The sequence below is a fragment of the Mobula hypostoma genome, chromosome 4 (assembly GCF_963921235.1).
Source record: "Mobula hypostoma chromosome 4, sMobHyp1.1, whole genome shotgun sequence".
NCBI classification, from domain to species: domain Eukaryota; kingdom Metazoa; phylum Chordata; class Chondrichthyes; order Myliobatiformes; family Myliobatidae; genus Mobula; species Mobula hypostoma.
This window is the reverse complement of record NC_086100.1, coordinates 33,050,253-33,072,898: the sequence shown is the minus strand read 5'-3', so window position 1 is coordinate 33,072,898 and position 22,646 is coordinate 33,050,253. Positions and strand designations below refer to the sequence as shown.

Sequence of the window (22,646 nt, the reverse complement as noted above, 5' to 3'; positions counted from 1 at the left end):
GATGAATGGGGATGTCATTTTCACGGACATTTTTTAAAACTCATTGTAAATATCCTCACCTCTCATTCTTTCCTTTAATTGCAAAAGAGTGAGGAAGTCCTCCCTTGTTGTAAAATCCTTGAAATCCATTCTGACAAATATAACAAGCTGAGCTGTTTGCATCACATCCAGGGATTCATCGAACTGCAGTGAAAAATATTCACGTCCTCTGACGGTGACTCTACCCTCCTTGTCACTGTTGCAGGGCCCAGCAGTATATTATGTATTGCGGTTGTAATGCCATTTTTCTTCTTAAAGTCATTAAAAACAGTCTGTGCGGTAATGACCATTGCTTCCTTGAATAAATTGCCATCTATAAAAGGCTTCTTGTGTTTAGCCAAAAGGTGACTTACATGAAATGATGCTTCAATAGCAGCCTTATTTTGAGCAGCATGTTTTGTGAAAAACGATTGCTGGGCCTTCAACCCCGATTTTAGCTCAACTTTCCAGGCACGAATTGCGCTGGAGGCGGGGTAGGTGTCTTTAAATTCCTGGTGGCTGGTGTTGCGGTGCCGCTCCAGATTCCCTCTTTTAGTCAGTGCTTGTGTTTGGTGGCACAACATACAGACACACTTGTCTTTCACCAAGGTAAATAGAAATTCCTCTTCCCATTCTGAATGGAATTTGTATGTTTTCGCCTTCTTTCATGGAGCCTCCGCTATGCTATCAGGATATCACGAGCGATTGCCGATTGCGTCGCCTCTGATCTGAGCCGACATTTACGTGCCGGGCAGTACCTAATTAATTAGCTTGTTTATTTCGGCTTTTTTTCTTAAAGGTGTGCTGTGTGCATCCCGACTTCCGCTGCACCACTACTTGTTTCGCGGCTCGGAGGTCGGGGACACTGCCGTATATTGATGTTTGTGACGGTCAGTACTCTTATCCCATTCGCCACGATGCGGAACTCTTCTGCCGCCATCTCCGAGCCTACTTCTTCGGCAAGGACTCTTCCACCCCCACCAATGACCCCTTCTCCCGTCTTCAACCCTCTTCCTTTTCATGGACGCCCCACTCTGGTCTTCTGCCTGCTCTGGATCTCTTTATTGCCAACTGCCGACGGGGCATCAACCGTCTCGACTTCACCGCACCTCGTCCCCATTCCAACCTCACTCCTTCGGAACGCTCTGCTCTCCACTCCCTCTGCACTAATCCTAACCTTATTATTAAACCCGCCGATAAGGGGGGTGCTGTTGTAGTCTGGCGTACTGACCTCTACCTTGCCGAGGCACAGCGACAACTCGCAGATACCTCCTTTTATTTACCCCTCGATCGTGACCCCACTAAGGAGCACCAGGCCATTGTCTCCCACACACACCATCACTAACTTTATCCGCTCAGGGGATCTCCCATTCGCTGCTACCAACCTTATAGTTCCCACACCCCGCACTTCCCGTTTCTACCTCCTACCCAAGATCCACAAACCTGCCTGTCCTGGTAGACCTATTGTCTCAGCTTGCTCCTGCTCCACCAAACTCATTTCTGCATACCTCGACACGGTTTTATCCCCCCTTGTTCAATCCCTTCCGACCTATGTTCGTGACACTTCTCACGCTCTTAAACTTTTCGATGGTTTTAAGTTCCCTGGCCCCCGCCGCTTTATTTTCACCATGGATGTCCAGTCCCTATATACTTCCATTCCCCATCAGGAAGGTCTCAAAGCTCTCCGCTTCTTTTTGGATTCCAGACCTAATCAGTTCCCCTCTACCACCACTCTGCTCCGTCTAGCGGAATTAGTCCTTATTCTTAATAATTTCTCCTTTGGCTCCTCCCACTTCCTCCAAACTAAAGGTGTAGCTATGGGCACCCGTATGGGTCCTAGCTATGCCTGCCTTTTTGTTGGCTTTGTGGAACAATCTATGTTCCGTACCTATTCTGGTATCTGTCCCCCACTTTTCCTTCGCTACATCGATGACTGCATTGGCGCTGCTTCCTGCACGCATGCAGAACTCGTTGACTTTATTAACTTTGCCTCCAACTTTCACCCTGCCCTCAAGTTTACCTGGTCCATTTTCGACACCTCCCTCCCCTTTCTAGATCTTTCTGTCTCTGTCTCTGGAGACAGCTTATCTACTGATGTCTACTATAAGCCTACTGACTCTCACAGCTATCTGGACTATTCCTCTTCTCACCCTGTCTCTTGCAAAAATGCCATCCCCTTCTCACAATTCCACCGTCTCCGCCGCATCTGCTCTCAGAATGAGGCTTTTCATTCCAGGACGAGGGAGATGTCCTCCATTTTTAAAGAAAGGGGCTTCCCTTCCTCCACCATCAACTCTGCTTTCAAACACATCTCCCCCATTTCACGCACATCTGCTCTCATTCCATCCTCCCGCCACCCCACTAGGAATAGGGTTCCCCTGGTCCTCACCTACCACCCCACTAGCCTCCGGGTCCAACATATTATTCTCCGTAACTTCCGCCACCTCCAATGGGATCCCACTACTAAGCACCTTTCCCTCCCCTCTCCCTCTGCTTTCCGCAGTGATCGCTCCCTATGCGACTCCCTTGTCCATTCGTCCCCCCCATCCCTCCCCACTGATCTCCCTCCTGGCACTTATCCTTGTAAGCAGAACAAGTGCTACACATGCCCTTACACTTTGTCCCATACCACCATTCAGGGCCCCAGACAGTCCTTACAGGTGAGGCGACACTTCACCTGTGAGTCGGCTGGGGTGATTTTCTGCGTCCGGTGCTCCCGATGTGGCCTTCTATATGTTGGCGAGACCCGATGCAGAACCGCTTTGCTGAACACCTACGCTCTGTCCGCCAGAGAAAACAGGATCTCCCAGTGGCCACACATTTTAATTCCACATCCCATTCCCATTCTGACATGTCTATCTATGGCTTCCTCTACTGTAAAGATGAAGCCACACTCAGGTTGGAGGAACAACACCTTGTATTCCGTCTGGGTAGCCTCCAACCTGACGGCATGAACATTGACTTCTCTAACTTCCGCTAATGCCCCACCTCCCCCTCGTACCCCATCCGTTATTTATTTTTATACACACATTCTTTCTCTCACTCTCCTTTTTCTCCCTCTGTCCCTCTGACTATACCACTTGCCCAGCCTCTGGGTTCCCCCTCCCCCTTGTCTTTCTCCCTGGACCTCCTGTCCCATGATCCTCTCATATCCCCTTTACCAATTACCTGTCCAGCTTTTGGCTCCATCCCTCCCCCCCCCTGTCATCTTCTATCATTTTGGATCTCCCCCTCTCCCTCCCACTTTCAAATCCCTTACTAGCTCTTCCTTCAGTTAGTCCTGATGAAGAGTCTTGGCCTGAAACGTCGACTGTACCTCTTCCTAGAGATGCTGCCTGGCCTGCTGCGTTCACCAGCAACTTTGATATGTGTTACTCTTATTCCTAATCTGATTGGTCGCTTTGATGCAGCACAGGATACGCTGAAAACGCGGTGCATGGCGGGGGAGCTACACACATGCGCACTGGACAGAAAGAACGGAACTAAACCCCCGCAACCCGGAAACAATCTCTCTTTACAAACGGCTTTTTAGTGAAAATATTGCTATATTACCATTATCCTAATTAGTATTGCTTACTTTTATAATGCTCACATTACAACAGTATTTGTGTATTTATTTTTGATTTTTCTTCGGGATCTACTGGGAAAGTCTGAAAGATCAACCGGTCGATCACGATCGACTGGTTGGTGACCCCTACTGTATGCTGTCTGATTCTGTTTTACGTCCAGTAACTTTATGCATTTGCTGAGTTTTGTGTTTGAGACTTTGCACTTGGTTGTGCTTTTTGTCTGCCTTGCACATTCTCTCCATGTAATCTTGTCTGTGACACTTACTGCAGACCTTTTCGTTGAACCAACAGTCATTTGCATCATGGGAGAATTTACCACATCGATAACATTTCTGGCTTTTGTGCCATTCAAGGGCATTTTCTGCCTTTACACATTTGAAGATCCTATTCTGTAGACCTGCTGCAGTCTCTAATGATATTGCAATGGTCAATGCTGTTCTAAGGATAGGTCTCTTCTGCCAGTAGCCTTGTTTGAATGCTTTGTCTATGCATGCCACTTACAAGCCTGTCCGGTAATGCATCAGAAAGTCTATCTCTAAAGTCACAACACTGGGAAAATTTATGTTCTGCAATGTATTCAGAAATGCTTTCATTTTTTGACTACTTCCTTTTGTGAAATCTAAATGTCCTACCTATTTCCAGCAGTCTAGGGCTCAAATGATTTTGTAAAATTGTAACAATTTTGTCGAACATCTTGCTTGCTGGATTTTCAGGGGTTTCTAAGTTGCATAAGAGACTGTATGTTCTTGAGCCCATTGAGCTGAGAAGTATAGGGGCTTTCTTTTGCTCTTCCACATTGATCGCATTGCAATATAGTTCAACTCCCTCGTAATATGACTCCCAGCCTTCATTAGCGCTATCTAATTCATCAACTTTCCTGAATGAGGCTATCGCTACGTTATTTTCGCTTTAAATTCAACGTGTCTTTCACTGTTACAATGCACTGTACCTACACTTTGTTAGCATCTGTGACGGCCTTCTTGTGCTATTTAACACTCTCTGTTTCGTCATGTAACCATCAGTGCAGTTGGTGATAATTTCTGACATTCAGGTTCATACTCGTTGCTAATTTGTTGTGTCTGTGCACAATTACATGTATATATTAAATAAAAGCATGCACGTGGGAGATGGTTTAAACCGGTATATTCACTTCGCAGTGAGAGAGAGAGAACAATGTGCATGCATAGACAACAGCGTATGCACAGGCAATGGATCAATACGTAGTACCAAGGGGAGGGGGGGGCCATTGCTCTAAAAGAAATATAGATCCATACATTACAAAAGGTATCAGGTAGGATTATAATGTGGATCTTCCTCTACATTTCAGCTTGAATGGTTGTGTAAAATTATGCTAGGTCCGAAAGGGGATCCTAATTCCACATGACTTCAGTAAGTACCACTGTCCACTCACTCATTTTCGAAAAGGAAGTATGATTGTAGGGGCAGAGTCCGAAAAAGTCTACTTTGCCCCTACTGCTTCTAGCAGCAATTAGCATTGAAGTAATAGTAGACACTCGAAATTTTGCTTTGATGAAGTGTCATGACCTAAGTAGGACAAAACAAGAAAGGGTTTTCCATGTCCTCTGATCTGCCACCATATTATTTAATGGCTGCAACCTAGTCCAAAGCTAAAATAAAATCTGTCATCAAACTGTCAAGAATAAAAGTAGTGAATGCTGAAAATACTCAGTACTTAACAGTGTTTCTTCCTCCATGGCTGCTGTCTGAACTGCTGAATACTTCCACTATTTTTGTTTTTTTATCTCAAATTTCCATTGTTTATGTTGTTTTTCTTTTGTATCTGATCTTTGGAACTCTTTTGCTGGTGTAAGCAATCTGGTGTACCTTCTGTTAGGTATAACCTGAATGAGAGGACAGCACCCACTCAAATACCTTACCAAGTCAACACTATAAGCACCTCGTACAGTATGCCAATTACTACTTCACTTGGATAGGGTGTTTGGGAAGGAATAAAAAGGGGAGGGGGGTGCTGAACTTCTGTTATTGCACTGGTATTGCTGAGGGAAAGGATGGTGAATGTCAGTGGAGATGAGAGAGTGAACAAGCATTCAGAAGAAATGTAAAGAGATAATGCTTGTAATATGCAGCAATTGGGGCAGCATCTGCAGAGTGGAAACAGAGTTAAAGCCAATGTTCCCAGCACTTTCTGTCCTTGTTTATGACTCCCACCTTCTGCCATTTGTCTTGATTTCTATTTTGAGAAGGAACTTTTTTTTTTGCACTACTGAAAGAGAAAAGAGGATGAGGCTGAAGCTAACGTCACACTGGAGGAAATGCTGGAATGCTGAGGCTGGCGGGGTGGGAGGTAAGGTCAAGGAGAATCCTCAATACACTGCAGATGAGAGGAGGGGGGCCTTGCCAGTTGTTATGGTGGGGATTTACAGATGAGAAAAAAGGAAGAGAGTGGTAAATCGTATGAATAAGGGACATGTTTAGATGTGAAAATAGGATGAGGCAAATGACCAGAAGAGCAAAGACAGAAAAAAGCTGCTTGAAGTGTGTGTTATAAGAATTGCAGATTAACTGATTTCCTATAATTTATTATTTCCTAGAGTTTATCATATGCCAAGTGGGAAGATATGGTTCTGTTCCTACTTACATCTCCCCAGGCAATCACTAGTCTTACTCACTAATCTCTCCATCACCAAATATCAGCAAGCACTGCTGCCACTTGTTCAGTCCTCTCTTCATTTGCACCCAGTGGCAGACCTTCCCTGTTCTCTCCGCATCTCCCCACTTCATGTACAGCTTTTAAATTTGCTTCATTTCTAACTTGGCATTTTTCTGATGAAAGCATTTTGATGCAAAATGTTAACTCTACTTCATAGACATTCCCTGATCTGAGTACTTTTAGCACTTTGTGTCTTTACTTCAGGTTTTGAGCATCTACTATAGTTTGCATCAAGAAAAGTAGAATAATTGTTGACTTTCTTGGGTGAGTAGTCCACAAGAAAATCAGAGACAATATAGAAGTTCATCTTAAAATACTCACCCGTACACCATCAGTCTTTAAAGGGCATGCAGTAACATTTTCATAAGGTAAGGGGTGATCTTTGCTGCATTCAGTCTCCTGATTTAGGAATACCATATTGTATCTCATTCCAGACACCACCTGGACGTAACAGTATTAACAGTATAGTGTTACTGTACAGGGCACAATTTCATCACTTAAATTGTCTTCATTTCACTTCCTTCTTTAATTTTTTCACACATTGTTTATTTCAGATAAATTATACTTGTACATAAAACAAAGACAAAATGTCCTCTGATCAAAAGGTGAAAAAACTGCTTATTATAGCTACTATAAAGAAAAGAGTGAGAGGAAATGTATCTAATTCTTTGAAAAATATAGGAGTGAATTTTCGCATTTATCTCAAAGAAGAAGCAAGTATTTAATGGATTGACTACATATTTCATACTTCAGCCTATTTTGATTTATATTTCAAACTTAGGACGCAAAAATTCTGATAAGATTAAAACTATATAGTTTTCTCAGAGGAGAACTTTATGATTCCATAAAGATGCGCCTAAGTACATGACGAGGGTCTGGAACAAAATCTGCAAGTTACACATCCTTGAAAAGATTGTAGTATTACAATAATTCTTCATGAAAGACTAATTTATATTGAATAAATTTCCAGCAGAAACATTTATCACTTTTGAAGCACTCTAATCTATGCAGTTTTAATATCAAATGAGTTAAACTATTTGGTTTCTGAGCCAATGTAACTCTCGGATGCACAGCATCTTCCTGAAATTTGCTCAGTCTTTACCTTTCTGACTTCTTAACATGACAATTTTTCCCCAAATAAAGCTCAAATATTTAAAAATTCTTCAAACCTGCAAAATGCATGACAACAAAGGGAAATACATGCATAGATAATTGTTACCTTGAAATAAATTTGTTCGATTAGGACAATGTAAAAATAACATTTAAAAATTAAACATGATATCCCAGGGAATAAATCACAAACTTGAGTGTGGTTGATTGCTGTGCTCAAGATTACTTTTCTCCAACATTGAACTAAGCATAGAATTGCAGTTTTCAATGGTTATGTAACATGATCGATCATTTTGAACCTACACTAGGTGAGATAAAACAGAAAATGCTGTAAATACTCTGTAAGACAACCAGCATTTGTGGAGAGAGAAGCCAGATTCATGTTTCAGCTTAATGGTCTCTCATTAGAAAGGTCATTACCGTGAGATATTCTGTTGAGAGGTTACCAATCTGTAATATGAAATATTTCTCTTTCCACAGATGCAGGATTTCTGTAAAGACACCAGAGACTGCTGATGTTGGAATCCAAAGCAAAAAAATGTATACACCTCTACAATGGAGGTACTGTGTTATACTAAATTTTGTAAAACCTTGGATGAATATCCTAACTTTCAAGATGATAATTTAACTGTTTCTAAATCCTTAGCATGTGGGATCTGTATGTTTGTTACTGAGTAATGTTTGCAAAGTGTCTGTACAAGGTAAACACTTAATGACTGTAGAATGTTTGCTGATAGCAGCTGGATTCTTTCTTAGTCTCAGGCACCAATAAATGGTGAACGTCTATCAAGTTTGCTTGATGGATACTATTTTTGGGGATTTGGGTTTATTGCTTTTATGTAATATTAATGCCCTTATGTAAGACCAAGGAATGCTGCGTCCAAAACATTGGTGGACTAATGGATGAGGAATGACCATTAGAGCGTCTAATCAATTTATGAACACCGCATTTATGGGCATGGGATGTGTTTGAAAAAAGAGAGGCTGTGTTGAGATAAAAGATTAAAGAGTTTGTCTGTCTCTGTGTGTCTCCCTGCATTTGTGAAACTCATATTTATTGGGATGCCTTTCCTGGTTTCATTGGACTTCATCCTAGGGCCAGAAATCACGATTAGTGCCTAGGACTGGGGGTTGTCTCAGAAGTGAGTCGAAATTCAGAATTCAGAAATTCAGCAGCTATCAAGTGGTGACTAAGAATGATGAGCCCTGAAATGTTTGTGAAAATCTTTGTGACTTGCTATTTAGTATTTTGTGTGGTTTATTTGTGTTTTCTACTTTATGAGGCTTAAGTTACTTTGTTGTGCTTGTACATTTATTACTACATCTCCTGGACTCTCAAATAGTTTGGGCTTGCTCAACCCAGCTTATTACAGGAACTCACCAGGTCAAGCCCACAGGTGCAGCTCAAATCACTGGATTTCTCCAGCAGTTTTTCACTATAGCATTTCTGTGTTTATTTGATACAGTATCAGCAACAGTAAAAATATGAGAATAATTTAAACTATTCATTCATTTAAATGAAGAGGAGCAGCTGTAAAGGAAAGAAGTATAATTCTGATAATTTACATGTTTTCCTTTAATTAAGTCAATTTAAGTGCAATTAATTATTTTGAAAAATTCCTAGGGTCTTAATGTGATGTACTTTTAAATATAAATTTTAAACTTCATTTTAACTAGTTTTGTATAGAATAATTTATTTTAAATGTGTTTAGAATGTTTGTGGATAATAGAGGCAGTGGTTCAAGCATTTTGGTCGACTGCACCTTAGCTTAACCAACAATCAAAGCAGGTACTTCTTGTGTGTATTATGTTGTGGAGGCTCTGATTTCATAATCCCTCACCACCTAAGCTAGAGCAGGATAATGGGAGTATTTATATACAAAAAGAGATATTAATAGCTATAGACAGAAAAGTTAATGGAAAAATATGAGGGAGTAATCAAACACAGTAGTCCATATTCAACGCTCATAGGAAATACTATCAGCAGGTACAGAAAGACTTAAGTGAGGCAAATGGAATGCTAGCTCAAGTGTGGTAAAAGGAATATCATGCACAGCTTTGTAAAATTATGTTTAGAACAGATCTGGAGTATTGTGGGCACACCTGGGGATTATGGATTTGAAATTACAGTTTATTAGCTGGATCTAGGAATAAGTTTATTGGAATTATTTCCAGAGTTAAATGACATGCGGTGATTACACAACCTAGGTTTATATTCCCTGGAATTTTGATGGTTGTTGGGAGGCATGAAGTCTTCAAAATATTAAGGGGAGATTATTGATAGACAGAAAGAAGTGATTTCTAGTGATTTCAGAAGTGTAGAACAATGGGACACAATGAAAAGAGGCAGGCCAACCAAGAGTGAAGTTAGGAAGCAGTTCTATATATAAAGGTGATACAAATTTGAGGATTTCTCAAAGAAATCTGAGATGGATTCTTAGAACAGCTTGTACTGGAGCCTACCCAAGAGAATGCAATTCTACATTTAGTGTTATGCAATGAACCGGATTTGATCAGGGACCTTGAGGTAAAGGAGCCATTAGGAGGTAGTGACCATAATATGATAAGTTTTAATCTACAATGAGAGGGAGAAAGGAAATTCGGAAGTGTCAGTATTACAGTTGAACAAAGGGAACTATGGTGATATGAGGGAGGAGCTGGCCAAAGTTCAATGGGACAATACCCTAGCAGGGATGACAGTAGAACAGCAATGGCAAGTGTTTCTGGGAATAACGCGGAAGGTGCAAGATCAGTTCATTCCAAAGAGGAATAAAGATACTGAGTAAGGAGAGACCGTGGCTGACAAGGGAAGTAATGGACAGTATAAAAATAAAAGAGAAGAAGTATAACATAGCAAAGACGAGTGGGAAGCCGGAGGATTGGGAAACTTTTGAAGAGCAACAGAAAGTAACTAAAAAGGCAATACGCGGAGAAAATATGAGGTACAATGGTAAACTAGCCGAGAGTATAAAGGAGGATAGTAAAAGCTTCTTTAGGTATGTGAAAAGGAAAAAAGTAGTTAGGACCAAAATTGGGCCCGTGAAGACAGAAGCAGGTGAATTTATTATGGGGAACAAGGAAATGGCAGACGAGTTGAACAGGTACTTTGGTTCTGTCTTCACTAGGGAAGACACAAACAATCTCCCAGATATAATAGTGGCCAAAGGACCTAGGGTAATGGATGAACTGAAGGAAATTTATATTAGGCAGGAAATGGTTTTGGATAGACTGTTGGGTCTGAAGGCTGATAAGTCCCCGGGACCTGATGGTCTGCATCCCAGGGTACTTAAGGAGGTGGCTTTAGAAATCGTGGACGCATTGGTAATCATTTTCCAATGTTCTATAGATTCAGGATCAGTTCCTGTGGATTGGAGGGTGGCTAATGTTGTCCCTCTCTTCAAGAAGGGAGGAAGAGAGAAAACAGGGAATTATAGACCTGTTAGCCTGATGTCGGTGGTGGGAAAGATGCTGGAGTCAATTATAAAAGATGAAATTACGACGCATTTGGATAGCAGTAACAGGATCGGTCCGAGTCAGCATGGATTTACGAAGGGGAAATCGTGCTTGACTAATCTTCTGGAATTTTTTGAGGATATAACTATGAAAACGGACGGGGGAGAGCCAGTGGATGTAGTGTACCTGGACTTTCAGAAAGCCTTTGATAAAGTCCCACATAGGAGATTAGTGGGCAAAATTAGGGCACATGGTATTGGGAGCAGAGTACTGACATGGATTGAAAATTGGCTGGCTGACAGAAAACAAAGAGTAGTGATTAACGGGTCCCTTTCGGAATGGCAGGCGGTGACCAGTGGGGTACCGCAGGGTTCAGTGCTGGGACCGCAGCTGTTTACAATATATATTAATGATTTAGATGAGGGAATTAAAAGTAACATTAGCAAATTTGCCGATGACACAAAGCTGGGTGGCAGGGTGAAGTGTGAGGAGGATGTTATGAGAATGCAGGGTGACTTGGACAGGCTGGGTGAGTGGGCAGATGCATGGCAGATGCAGTTTAATGTGGATAAATGTGAGGTTATCCACTTTGGTGGTAAGAATAGAAAGGCAGATTATTATCTAAATGGAGTCAAGTTAGGAAAAGGGGAAGTACAACGAGATCTAGGTGTTCTTGTACATCAGTCACTGAAAGCAAGCATGCAAGTAGAGCAGGCAGTGAAGAAAGCTAATGGCATGCTGGCCTTCATAACAAGGGAAATTGAGAATAAGAGCAAAGAGGTCCTTCTGCAGCCGTACAGGGCCCTGGTGAGACCACACCTGGAGTACTGTGTGCAGTTTTGGTCTCCAAATTTGAGGAAGGACATTCTTACAATTGAGGGAGTGCAGCGTTGGTTCACAAGGTTAATTCCCGGGATGGCGGAACTGTCATATGTGGAAAGATTGGAGCGACTGGGCTTGTATACTCTGGAATTTAGAAGGTTGGGAGGGGATCTTATTGAAATATATAAGATTATTAAGGGATTGGACACGCTGGAGGCAGGAAGCATGTTCCCGCTGATGGGTGAGTCCAGAACCAGAGGCCACAGTTTAAGAATTAGTGGTAGGCCATTTAGAACAGAGTTGAGGAACTACTTTTTCACCCAGAGAGTGGTGGATATATGGAATGCTCTGCCCCAGAAGGCTGTGGAGGCCAAGTCTCTGGATGCTTTCAAAAAAGAGATGGATGGAGCTCTTAAAGATGGTGATGCTGGCTCGAAGGGCCTAATGACCTACTCCTGCACCTATTGTCTATTGTCTATAAATTTGTTGCATACCTGTAAGTAGTATCTAATGTTAGCTCATTTGTTAATTTTAAATATGAGATTGATAGATTTTTGTTAACCAAAGGTTTTAATAGAAGTGGGCTGAAAGCTACTGATAAGAATTTATCGAATTGAATTTGGAACAGATTCAATGAGCTAAATGGCTCTTAGTTGTTTCTATATTCTTTCTTATATTCCTTTGGAAAATTCATAAGATGATCAGATCTAAATGACTCAAACACTGATAGAAATATTATAATTATGGATTTATTTAAAAAGAATAGTCTAACCTGTTCAGTTAATTTGTGTACTTTTGCAATCCGAAAGTAATTTGTGAATGTTCTGTTCGTGTTGAATTCTTGAGTAACATATGCACTGACTTTATGTACTGTGGGACTATCAGTTTCCACTAATCCTTCACATCCAAGGCATGGTCCTTTTTCAGGAAAAATCCATTCGTGATCTGGGAAGCAATTCACAGACAGTTAAACAGCAGCCGTTTAATTATTATAGATTTAATTATAATGGAGACAACAATTGATTTTCCAATATAATCACAGATAATTATGCTAGTTCTAAGGAGATATTCCCTTATTTCTATTTACCTGGCTTTTTCTATAAATTATCTTTTTCTAAATTCAAGATTTTATCTCCTTCTGTTAGAGAATAGGCCCATTACTGTTTCTGCTGGTTATCTTCTGTTCTAACAACATTCAGAAATCAGGAAAAAACAATCCACATAATTCTGTTTGCATGGTTCCTTGTGTCTTGGCGAGTTATTAAAGCTGTTCCTTGCAAAACAAAATCCTGAAATTTATGTCTCCAAACTGGGTGCATACCTTGTAGAAATATAGGAAGAGGTACAGTCGACATTTTGGGCCGAGACGCTTCATCAGGACTAACTGAAGGAAGAGTTAGTAAGAGATTTGAAAGTGGGAGGGGGAGGGGGAGATACTCCTCGCCCATCCTCTGGGTTCCCCCCCCTTCCCCTTTCTTTCTCCCTAGGCCTCCCGTCCCATGATCCTCTCAAATCCCTTTTGCCAATCACCTGTCCAGCTCTTGGCTCCATCCCTCCCCCTCCTGTCTTCTCCTGTCATTTCGGATCTCCCCCTCCCCCTCCCACTTTCAAACCTCTCACTATCTCTTCTTTCAGTTAGTCCTGACGAAGGGTCTCCGCCCGAAACGTTGCCTGTACCTCTTCCTATAGATGCTGCCTGGCCCGCTGCGTTCACCAGCAATTTTTATGCGTGTTGCTTGAAATCCCAGTATCTGCAGATTTCCTTGTGTTTGCCCTGTAGTATATCTGGACTGCAAGCCCTATCATGGTATTTAAATGAAGTATCTTTCTGAGTGTATGGGCTTTTGAATTTGCTCTTAAACACGTTTTCTACCCCTTAATTTGCTTAGTATCATTTTAAGAACTCATACCTTGAGAAAATGTGCAGTTGTGTGAAATCACTTCACTTATTCTTCGGATTCTATTGAGGATCGTCTCTGAATCGCATTTACCAGAAGACTAAAAATAATAATAGAATCAGAAAAATTGAATGTAATTGAATTCATCCAAACATCAAAGCTGGTTATAGACAAATAAGAGTTGGTACAATTTATAACCCACAAGATGCTGTGCTTCAAGACCTTCAGCATCTGCAAGCTTTCATTTAGTCCACTGCCCTGATTCTCAGAAGATGCACAGAGCTAGCCTCCAGTTCAGTACAACAGCAATGAATAAATGGCTAGAGTGGGCTAATAAATGCTGGCTGTCCCAAGTTGCAACAAAAGACACATAACTGGCTTTTCCCCTTACACTGCCTAAATCAAAATGTTATTTGAGTACTTAAAAATCATATTTATATAATGCTTCCCAACACTTAAGACAGCCATGTCACTTTATATCAGCGGAAAAGGAACTTAAGTATCCCTAGGTAGTTTCAAATGTGGTTAATGTTTATAAATGTTCACAAAGGTTGTTGGAAAATATACAAATTGTACTTTTATGAGGTTAATGTTGACACAAACTTTCAATTCAAACTGGTTCCTAGTGGAGCAATCCCATCATTCCATGCCCCCTCTCCTTATTTCCCTGCATCTGTAGGAACTTGTTTTCTCTCTCTCACATACCCATCAACTTCCCTTTGATTATTTTTGCCATTGATCTATGATAAGGAATAACTTAAAGAAGCCTTTTAACCTATCAACCTCATATCTATGGAAACCAAAGTAGCCAGAGGAAGTTCACATAATCATAGAGAGAATGTGCAAAGTCCAAATTGATAGCACCCAAGGGTAAAATCAAATAGAGGACCCTAACTGCAGTGCCACAGTGTAATCCTCATTTGCTCTTTGACAGTACGCATGTTTTCAATTAAAAATTTTAAAAACTTACTGCAATTCTTGGTTCATTGTAGTTACAATCTTTCCAGAGCTTTTCACTTCCAACGGGGCAGTCTGTTTCATAGATGCTAAATTCTACCGTGTATTTTAATCCAAATCTTTCCTATGAGAAACAATTTTTGTCAAATAGGCAGTTTGGATTCTTAGGCTAGAAATACAAATTCAAAGCAGGTTGTAAGAAAATATATAGACATATATATTTATTAAGAAAAGTTTATGTGGGCATAAACAGAGGTGTAGATGTGTCATTTCCAGGTTGGGAGGTTGTCGCCATTGGGTTACAGGATTGAGTGCTGGAGCTCCCAGCTATTCACAGTCTGCTTCAATGATTTGGTTGAGCAGGTCAAATATAATACTAACCACTGGTGTTCCACAAGACTGTGTCCTCAGCCTTCACTGTACATTCATGAAGGCATAGCCAGATTCCACTCTAACTGCACCTGCAGATGGCATTGGGCCATATCTCAAATAATGGTAAATCAGGGTAGAGGAAGGAGATGGAGATTCCAGTGAAAAGATTAGATTAGGTTAGATTAGATTATGAGGACACGCAGTCCTCTCTTATTGTCAGTTAGTAATGCATGCATTAAGAAATAATACAATATTCCTCCGGTGTGATATCACAGAAACACAGGACAGACCAAGACTGAAAAACTAACAAAAAACACATAATTATAACATATAGTTACAACAGTGCAACAATACCATAACTTGATGAAGAACAGGCCATGGGCACAGTAAAAAAAGTTCAAAGTCTCTTGAAAGTCCCACATCTCACGCAGACGGGAGAAGGAAGAAAACTCTCCCTGCCATGCCCGACCACAGTCCGACTCTGAGTCATCTGAAAACTTCAAGCTCCGATCAGCCCTCCGACATCGAGTACCAAGCACCATCTCTGCTGAATGCTTCAACCCCAGCCTCGGTCGCCAGCAGCAGGCAAAGTCGGGGATTTTGGGGCCTTCCCTCCGGAGATTCTCGATCGCACAGCAGCAGCAGCAGCGAACCGGGCATTTCAGAAATTTCTCCAGATGTTCCTCTGTGCTTCTCGCGTCTGTCTCCATCAAATGAGAATTGTGCAAGGCATTCGACTTACAAATATGATATCATTTCACCAGAGAGCTGCGCGCACTGCGTCGCGCCGCCATCTTCTTCTCCCGCTATTTAATGACAAAAGCCTTATCCTCAATGTCAGCAAAGCAAAAGTGATGGTCACTGACTTCAGCAAGTGGGGCAATGTCAGGTTCCTGTCTACATCAATGGTGTTGAGGCTGAGAAGTCCGAAAGCTTCAATTTCCTAGAAGTGAACATCACCAACAGCTTGTCCTGGTCCGACCATGTTGATGCCAAGACCAGGAATGCTCACCAACTCCTGAGGAGTCTAAAGGAATTTGACATGTCCCTATTGACCATTACTAATCCTGCCTGGATACATAATAGTTTGGTATGGCATCTGCTTTGCACGTGACCCTGAGAAACTGCAGAGCTATGGAGACAATTCAGCATATTATGTTAACCAGTCTCCCCTCCATGGACTCTGCCTACACTTCTCACTGCCTCAGTAAATCAGCTGGCATAATCAAAGACCTTAACTACCCTGGATATTCTCTCTTTTCCCCACGTCCATCAGGCAGAAGATATAAAAGCATGAAAGCACATACCAACAAGCTCAAGTCCAGCTTCTACCCCACTGTTATAAGACTATTAAATTCTTCCCTGGTACACTAAGATGAACTCCTGTTCTCACAATCTAGCTCTTTATGATCTTGTACCTTATTGTTTACCTGCACTACACTTCTTCTGTAGCTGTTACACTTTATTCTGCATTTTTATTGTTTTAACTTGTTCCAACGCAGTGCATTGTGTAATGATTTGATCTGTGTAAGCAGTATGCAAGATGCTTTTCACTGTATCTTGGTACGTGTGACAATAACATGCCAGTTCCAACTCATATCTTCCAATCTGGTGAGGATACTAAGCTAGGGTGAGGAAGACATAAGCTGACTGTAGGGAGATACAGATAGCCTAATAATGCACAAGGCTGATCGAATATAATCTGAAAAAGTGTGCTGTTCCTTTTGGTTGAAAAATTAGAAAAGGGAAGCATTTTTAAATAGTGTGCCATTGAAAGGTGGTGCTATTCAGAGGGATTGGTGTGTTTCCATACAAGAATTATTGAAAGTTTGCAATTTAGAGTTTTGTAGAACAAAGGTTGAACTTATTCAAGCATATAGGATCCAAAGGGAACTTGACTGGGTGTACATGAAAATATTTCCATTAGTGGGAGTGTCACAAACCAGGAGACAAAATAAGACCATAAGATTTAGGAGCAGGATCAAGCCATTTGGTTCATTCAGTCACGTCATCTTTCATCATGGCTGACCCACTTCCTTCTCAATCCCAGTCTCCTGCCTTCTCCCTGTAATCCTTCATGCCCTGACTAATATACCCAATGAATTGGTCTCCACAGCCACCTGTGATAACAAATTCCATAGATTCATCGCTCTTTCGCTAAAGAAATTCCTCCTCATCTCTGTTCTAAATGGATGTTCCTCTATTCTGAGGCTGTGTCCTCCTGTCCTCGGCTCTACTACCTCTAATGTCATTTAAAACAGAGGCGCATGGAAATTCTTTCTCTCTGAGGGTAGAATGTTAGAACGTTAGAAAGCTTTTGACATCAACAGGCCATTCGGCCCAGCAAAGCTTGCCAAATTCCTATAAACATAGTGTGTTGCAATAACTATTGAGTTTAGATTTGAAAGTCTCTAAGGTTCTACTCTCAACTACACAACTAGGTAGTTTGTTCCATATATAACCATATAACTATATAACAATTACAGCACGGAAACAAGCCATCTCGGCCCTTCTAGTCCATGCTGAACTCTTACCCTATCCTATTCCCACCGACCTGCGCTCAGCCCATAACCCTCCATTCCTTTCCTGTCCATATATCTATCCAATTTAACTTTAAACGACAACATAGAACCTGCCTCAACCACTTCTGCTGGAAGCTCGTTCCACACAGCTACCACTCTCTGAGTAAAGAAGTTCCCCCTCATGTTACTCCTAAACTTTTGTCCTCTAATTCTCAACCCGTGCCCTCTTGTTTGAATCTTCCCCACTCTCAATGGAAAAAGTCAAACCACGTCAACTCTATCAATCCCCCTCATAATTTTAAACACCTCTATCAAGTCTCCCCTCAACCTTCTGCACTCCAAAGAATAAAGACCTAACTTGTTTGACCTTTCTCTGTAACTTAGGAGATGAAACCCAGGCAACATTTTAGTAAACCTCCTCTGACCTCTCTCAATTTTATTGACATCCTTCTGACTTAATTCAGTGACCAGAACTGTACACAATACTCCAGATTTGGCCTTACCAATGCCTTATACAAATTCAACATTACATCCCAACTCCTATACTCAATGCTCTGATTAATAAAGGCCAGAAAACCAAAAGCTTTCTTCACCTCCCTATCCACATGAGATTCCATCTTCAGGGAACTATGCACCATTATTCCTAGATCCCTCTGTTCTAAAGCATTCTTTAATGCCCTACCATTTACCATGTATGTCCTATTTTGATTAGTTCCACCAAAATGTAGCACCTCACATTTTTCAGCATTAATCTTCATCTGCCATCTTTCAGCCCAATCTTCTAACTGTCCTAAATCTCTCTGCAAAGTTTTGAAAACCTCCCTCATCATCCACAACACCACCTATCTTACTATCATCTGCATACTTACTAATCCAATTTACCACCCCATCATCCAGATCATTAATAGATATGACAAACAACATTGGACCCAGTACAGATCACTGAGGCACACAACTACACACCGTCCTCCAATCTGACACACAGTTATCCACCACTACTCTCTGGCGTCTCCCATCTAGCCACTGCTGAATCCATTTTACTACTTCAATATTAATGCCTAACGATTGAATCTTCCTATCTAACATTCCATGTGGAACCTTGTCAAAGGCCTTACTGAAGTCCATATAGACAACATCCACCGTTTTACCCTCATCAACTTTCTTAGTAACCTCATCAAAAAATTCAATGAGATTTGTCAAACATGACCTTCCACGCACAAATCCATGTTGACTGTTCCTAAGCAGACCCTATCTATCCAGAAAATTATATATATGTCCATAATAATTATTATATAATTACATAATAATGTGTCCATAATAAAAGTATCCATGTGTCCACAACTTGCTGTGTAAAGAAATGCTTCCTGATGTTAGTCTGAAATCTCCTTTTAACCAGTCTCCACCTGTGGAACCCTGTTTTTACCACCAGCTAAGTGAGAAAATCATCCTCTCACCATAATCGTTTTCTGTTTTTGCACCAGTTCTGCACCCATTTGCACTTCCTGCCCCTGAAACCCAACCTCCTGTAATTTGATTATAAAACTCTTGTGGGGTACCTTGTCAAATGCCTTCTGGAAGTCCAAGTAAATGACATCAACTGCTCTATTGTTATCACAAATCATAGAACTCCAGCATATTAGTAAAACATGATTTCTCCTTTCTGAACCCATGCTGGCTTTCTGCTAACATGCCTGTTCTTTTGAGCTGCTTGTCCATCTCATCTTTTAACATTGTTTCTTACCTGTGATACACATTAAGCTTACTGGTCAACAGTTTCCAGGGTCAGTGTAGTCACCCTTCTTAAATACCAGGACAATGTTGCCCACTTCCACTCCTTAGGGGTTTCACCAGATTCCTAGTGAACATCTTCCCCGGAGTGAGGTGGGGCAAGTTCATTTTATATCTTTACATTTTTATGTAAGAGTTTTCGGAGGGGAGACTTCTTTAGTCAGAGGGTGGCACATGTGTGGATTGACCTGCCTGCAGAAGTGGTGTATTTGCATTCAATTTATAACATTTGAGAGCAGCTTGGATAGGTACATGGATGATAAAGGTATGGAGGGTTATAGTCTGGGTGCAGGTAGATGGGGTTAGGCAGAAAACCAAGCTGACATAGTTTAGATGGGCTGAAGGGCTTGTTTCTATGCCGTAGTGCTCTATGACTCTAAGATGGAGATAAATATTTGAAAAGTTTAACTGACACTAATGAGGAATTGAGGCCAATATAAATGATCTAGGACCATATTGAAGTGCAAGGTAAGCTTAAGAGGCCGAGAGACCTACTGCTCCTCCTGTTCTTTCTGCTCTTTTGAAAGTTAATATGTAGGTTCAGGAAGTAATTACGAAGGTAAGTGATACTTTGGTCTTTTTTGTTAGATGATTTCCAGTAACTTGGGGCACCCTTGCTTGCAGTGGCCTCTCCTCTGAGCTTTGGCCAGTGACCAGTCAGCATTGATTAGTAAGAGCAAACTAAAGGAAGGCAGAGGCAAGCGCAGTGACCGTCGTATGAGTGGACGTAGAGTGGTGATCTTGAGGCTTTAGCTCTTCGAGGCTTCACTCAGAGAAAGCAACGGAAAGAGAAGTACAAGTTTTTTCCATTATTACCTCGTCTGCTCAACGAGGTACAGTAGGGATGACTGGTAGGGTTGTGAAATGCTCCTCTTGCAGGATGTGGGAAGGCAGGGAGACTGCCAACGTCCCTGACGACTATAACTGCGAGAAATGCATCCAGTTCAGCTTCTAACAAACCATGTTAAGGAGTTGGAGATGGAATTGAATGAACTCCAGATCATTCAGGAGGCTGAAGGGGTGATAGATGGGCCATATAGATAGGTAGTGACACCCAAGGTACAGGACACAGGAAGATGGATGACAGTCAGGAAGGGGAAAGGGGTTAAGGAGCCAGTGCAGAGTACCCCTGTGGCCATCCCCCTCAACAACAGGTGTATCAATTTGGACACTGTCAGGAGGATGACCTAACAGAGGACAGTCACAGTCGGGTCTCTGTACTGGGTCTGCCTCTGAGACTCAGGAGGGAAGGGGGGAGAAGAGACATCCTGTGGTGACAGGGGATCCTTAGTTAGGGGAACAGACAGGAGGTTCTGTTGGCAAGAATGAGATTCCTGGATGGTATGTTGACTTCTGGGTGCCAGGGTCCGGGGTATCTCGAATCAAGTCCTCAGCATTCTTAAGTTGGAGGGTGAACAGCCAGAAGTTGTGTTCCATGTAGGTACCAATGACATGAGTAGGATGAGTGACGAGGTTCTGTATAGGGAGTTCATGGAGTTAGGTGCTAAGTTAAAGGGCAGGACCTCCAGAGGTGCGATCTCAGGGTTGCTACCCGTGCAATGTGCTAGCGAGGCTAGATTTAAGAAGATCATACAGTTTAATATGTGGCAAAGGAGATGGTGCAGGAGGGAGGATGTAAGATTTTTGGATCATTGGGCTGTCTTCCAGGGAAGGTGGGACTTGTACAGAAGGAACGGTTTGCACCTGAACTGGAGGGGGACTAATATCCTAGCGAGAGGATTTGTTAATGCTGCACAGTGGGATTTAAACCAGAGACACAGGACATTGAGAAGCAGAGTGCCAGAAAAGTTAGTGGAAAAGTTGTAGAGGCAGATGTTGGTCAGATGTCAGACAAAGTTAGGAATCAAAAGGTTGAGTATAGTGCAACTGGTGTCCTGAGCTGCATATATTTCAATGCAAGAAGTATCATAGAGAAAGCAGATAACAGTGCTGCAGAAGAGGTAGCTGGTTTACAAACAGAAGCAATGTGTAGTGAGGAGGGACTGTTGTAAAGGCAAAATTGCAGTCAACAGGATGAATTGCAATGTAAGAGATGGACAAAACTGAAAAGAGTGAATACAGCACTGAAGGTGTTGTATCAGAATGCACGCTATATACAAAATAAGGCAGATGAACTTGCAGCCCATTTGCAGGTTAGCAAGTATGATGTTGCAGGCATCACTGAATCATGACTAAGAGATTATTGCAGGGAGCTTAATGTCCAAGGTTACACAACGTATTGAAAGGATAGGCAGGAAGGCAGAGGGGGCAGCATTGCTTTGTTGGTAAAAAATGAAATCAAATCATTAGAAAGCGGTGACATAGGGTCGGAAGGTTTTAAATCATTGTAGACAAAGATAAGGGACTGCACGGATAAAAGACCCTGATGGGAGTTGTATACGGATCCCAAAACAGTAGTATGGATGTGGCCTACAAATTACAATGGGAGATAGAAGATGGATGCGGAAAAGGAAATATTACAATAGTCATGGGGGACTTCAATATGCAGGTAGATTGGAAGAAGCAGGCTGGTGCTGGATTATAGGAGGGAGACTTTCTAGTGTGCCTACGGGATGGCTTTTTAGAGCAGCTCGTAGTTGAGCCCACTAGGGAATGAGCTGTTTTAAAAGAACCCTTATGGACAAGTGATCATAATGTGATTGAATCACTCTGAAATTTGAGAAGGAGAAGCTAAAGTCAGATATATCAGTATTATAGTGGAGTAAAGGGAATGCCAGATGCATGATCAAGAAGTTGGCCAGAATCGATTGGAAAAGAACACTGGCAGGGATGATGGCAAGGCAGCAATGGCTGGAATTTCTGGAAGCAATTCGGAAGGGACACTAATCTCAGAGAGGAATAAGCATTCTCAAGGAAAGGTGACCCAGCTGTGATTAACAAGAGAAGTCAGAGCCAACTTAATAGCCAAAGAGAAGGAATATAACAGAGCAAAATATAGTGAGAAGTTAGATTGGGAAGGCAATTAAAAAGTCATTAAGGAGGTAAAAATGGAATACAAAATTAAGCTAGCCAATTGTATTAAAGAGGATAACAAAAGTTTCTTCAGAAACATAAAATGTATGAGAGGCGGACCACTGGAAAGTGATGCTGGAGAGTTAGTAATGGGGGACACAGAAATAGTGGATAAATTGAAGAAGTATATTGCATCAATCTTCACTGTGAAGACACTAGCAGTATGGTGGAAGTTCCAGGTTTCGGGGGCATGAAGTTATGATAACTAGAAAGCTTCTTGTGAAACTGAAACATCTGAAGATAGATAAGTCACCTGGACCAGATGGTGTACACCCCAGGGTTCTGAAAGAGGTGGCTGAAGAGATCATGGAGGCATTAGTAATAATTTTTCAAGAATCACTAGGTTCTGGGATGGTTCCTGATTGTAAAATTGCAAATGTCACTCCACTCTTCAAGAAGGAAGAAAGGCAGA

At 41.7% G+C, this 22,646-nt stretch overlaps 1 protein-coding gene across 1 annotated transcript in view; it reads right to left on the bottom strand.

The window, feature by feature from the left end:
* kng1 (kininogen 1) overlaps positions 1-22,646 on the bottom strand; it is a 40,561-nt gene that overhangs the window by 7,714 nt on the left and 10,201 nt on the right. Inside the window, exons 2-5 of the mRNA XM_063045546.1 lie at positions 14,533-14,643; positions 13,575-13,662; positions 12,437-12,609; positions 6,601-6,720 (exon numbers count right to left, since the gene is read on the bottom strand). Coding sequence (XP_062901616.1) covers positions 6,601-6,720; positions 12,437-12,609; positions 13,575-13,662; positions 14,533-14,643 — 492 coding nt within the window. The remainder of the gene's footprint in view (positions 1-6,600; positions 6,721-12,436; positions 12,610-13,574; positions 13,663-14,532; positions 14,644-22,646) is intronic.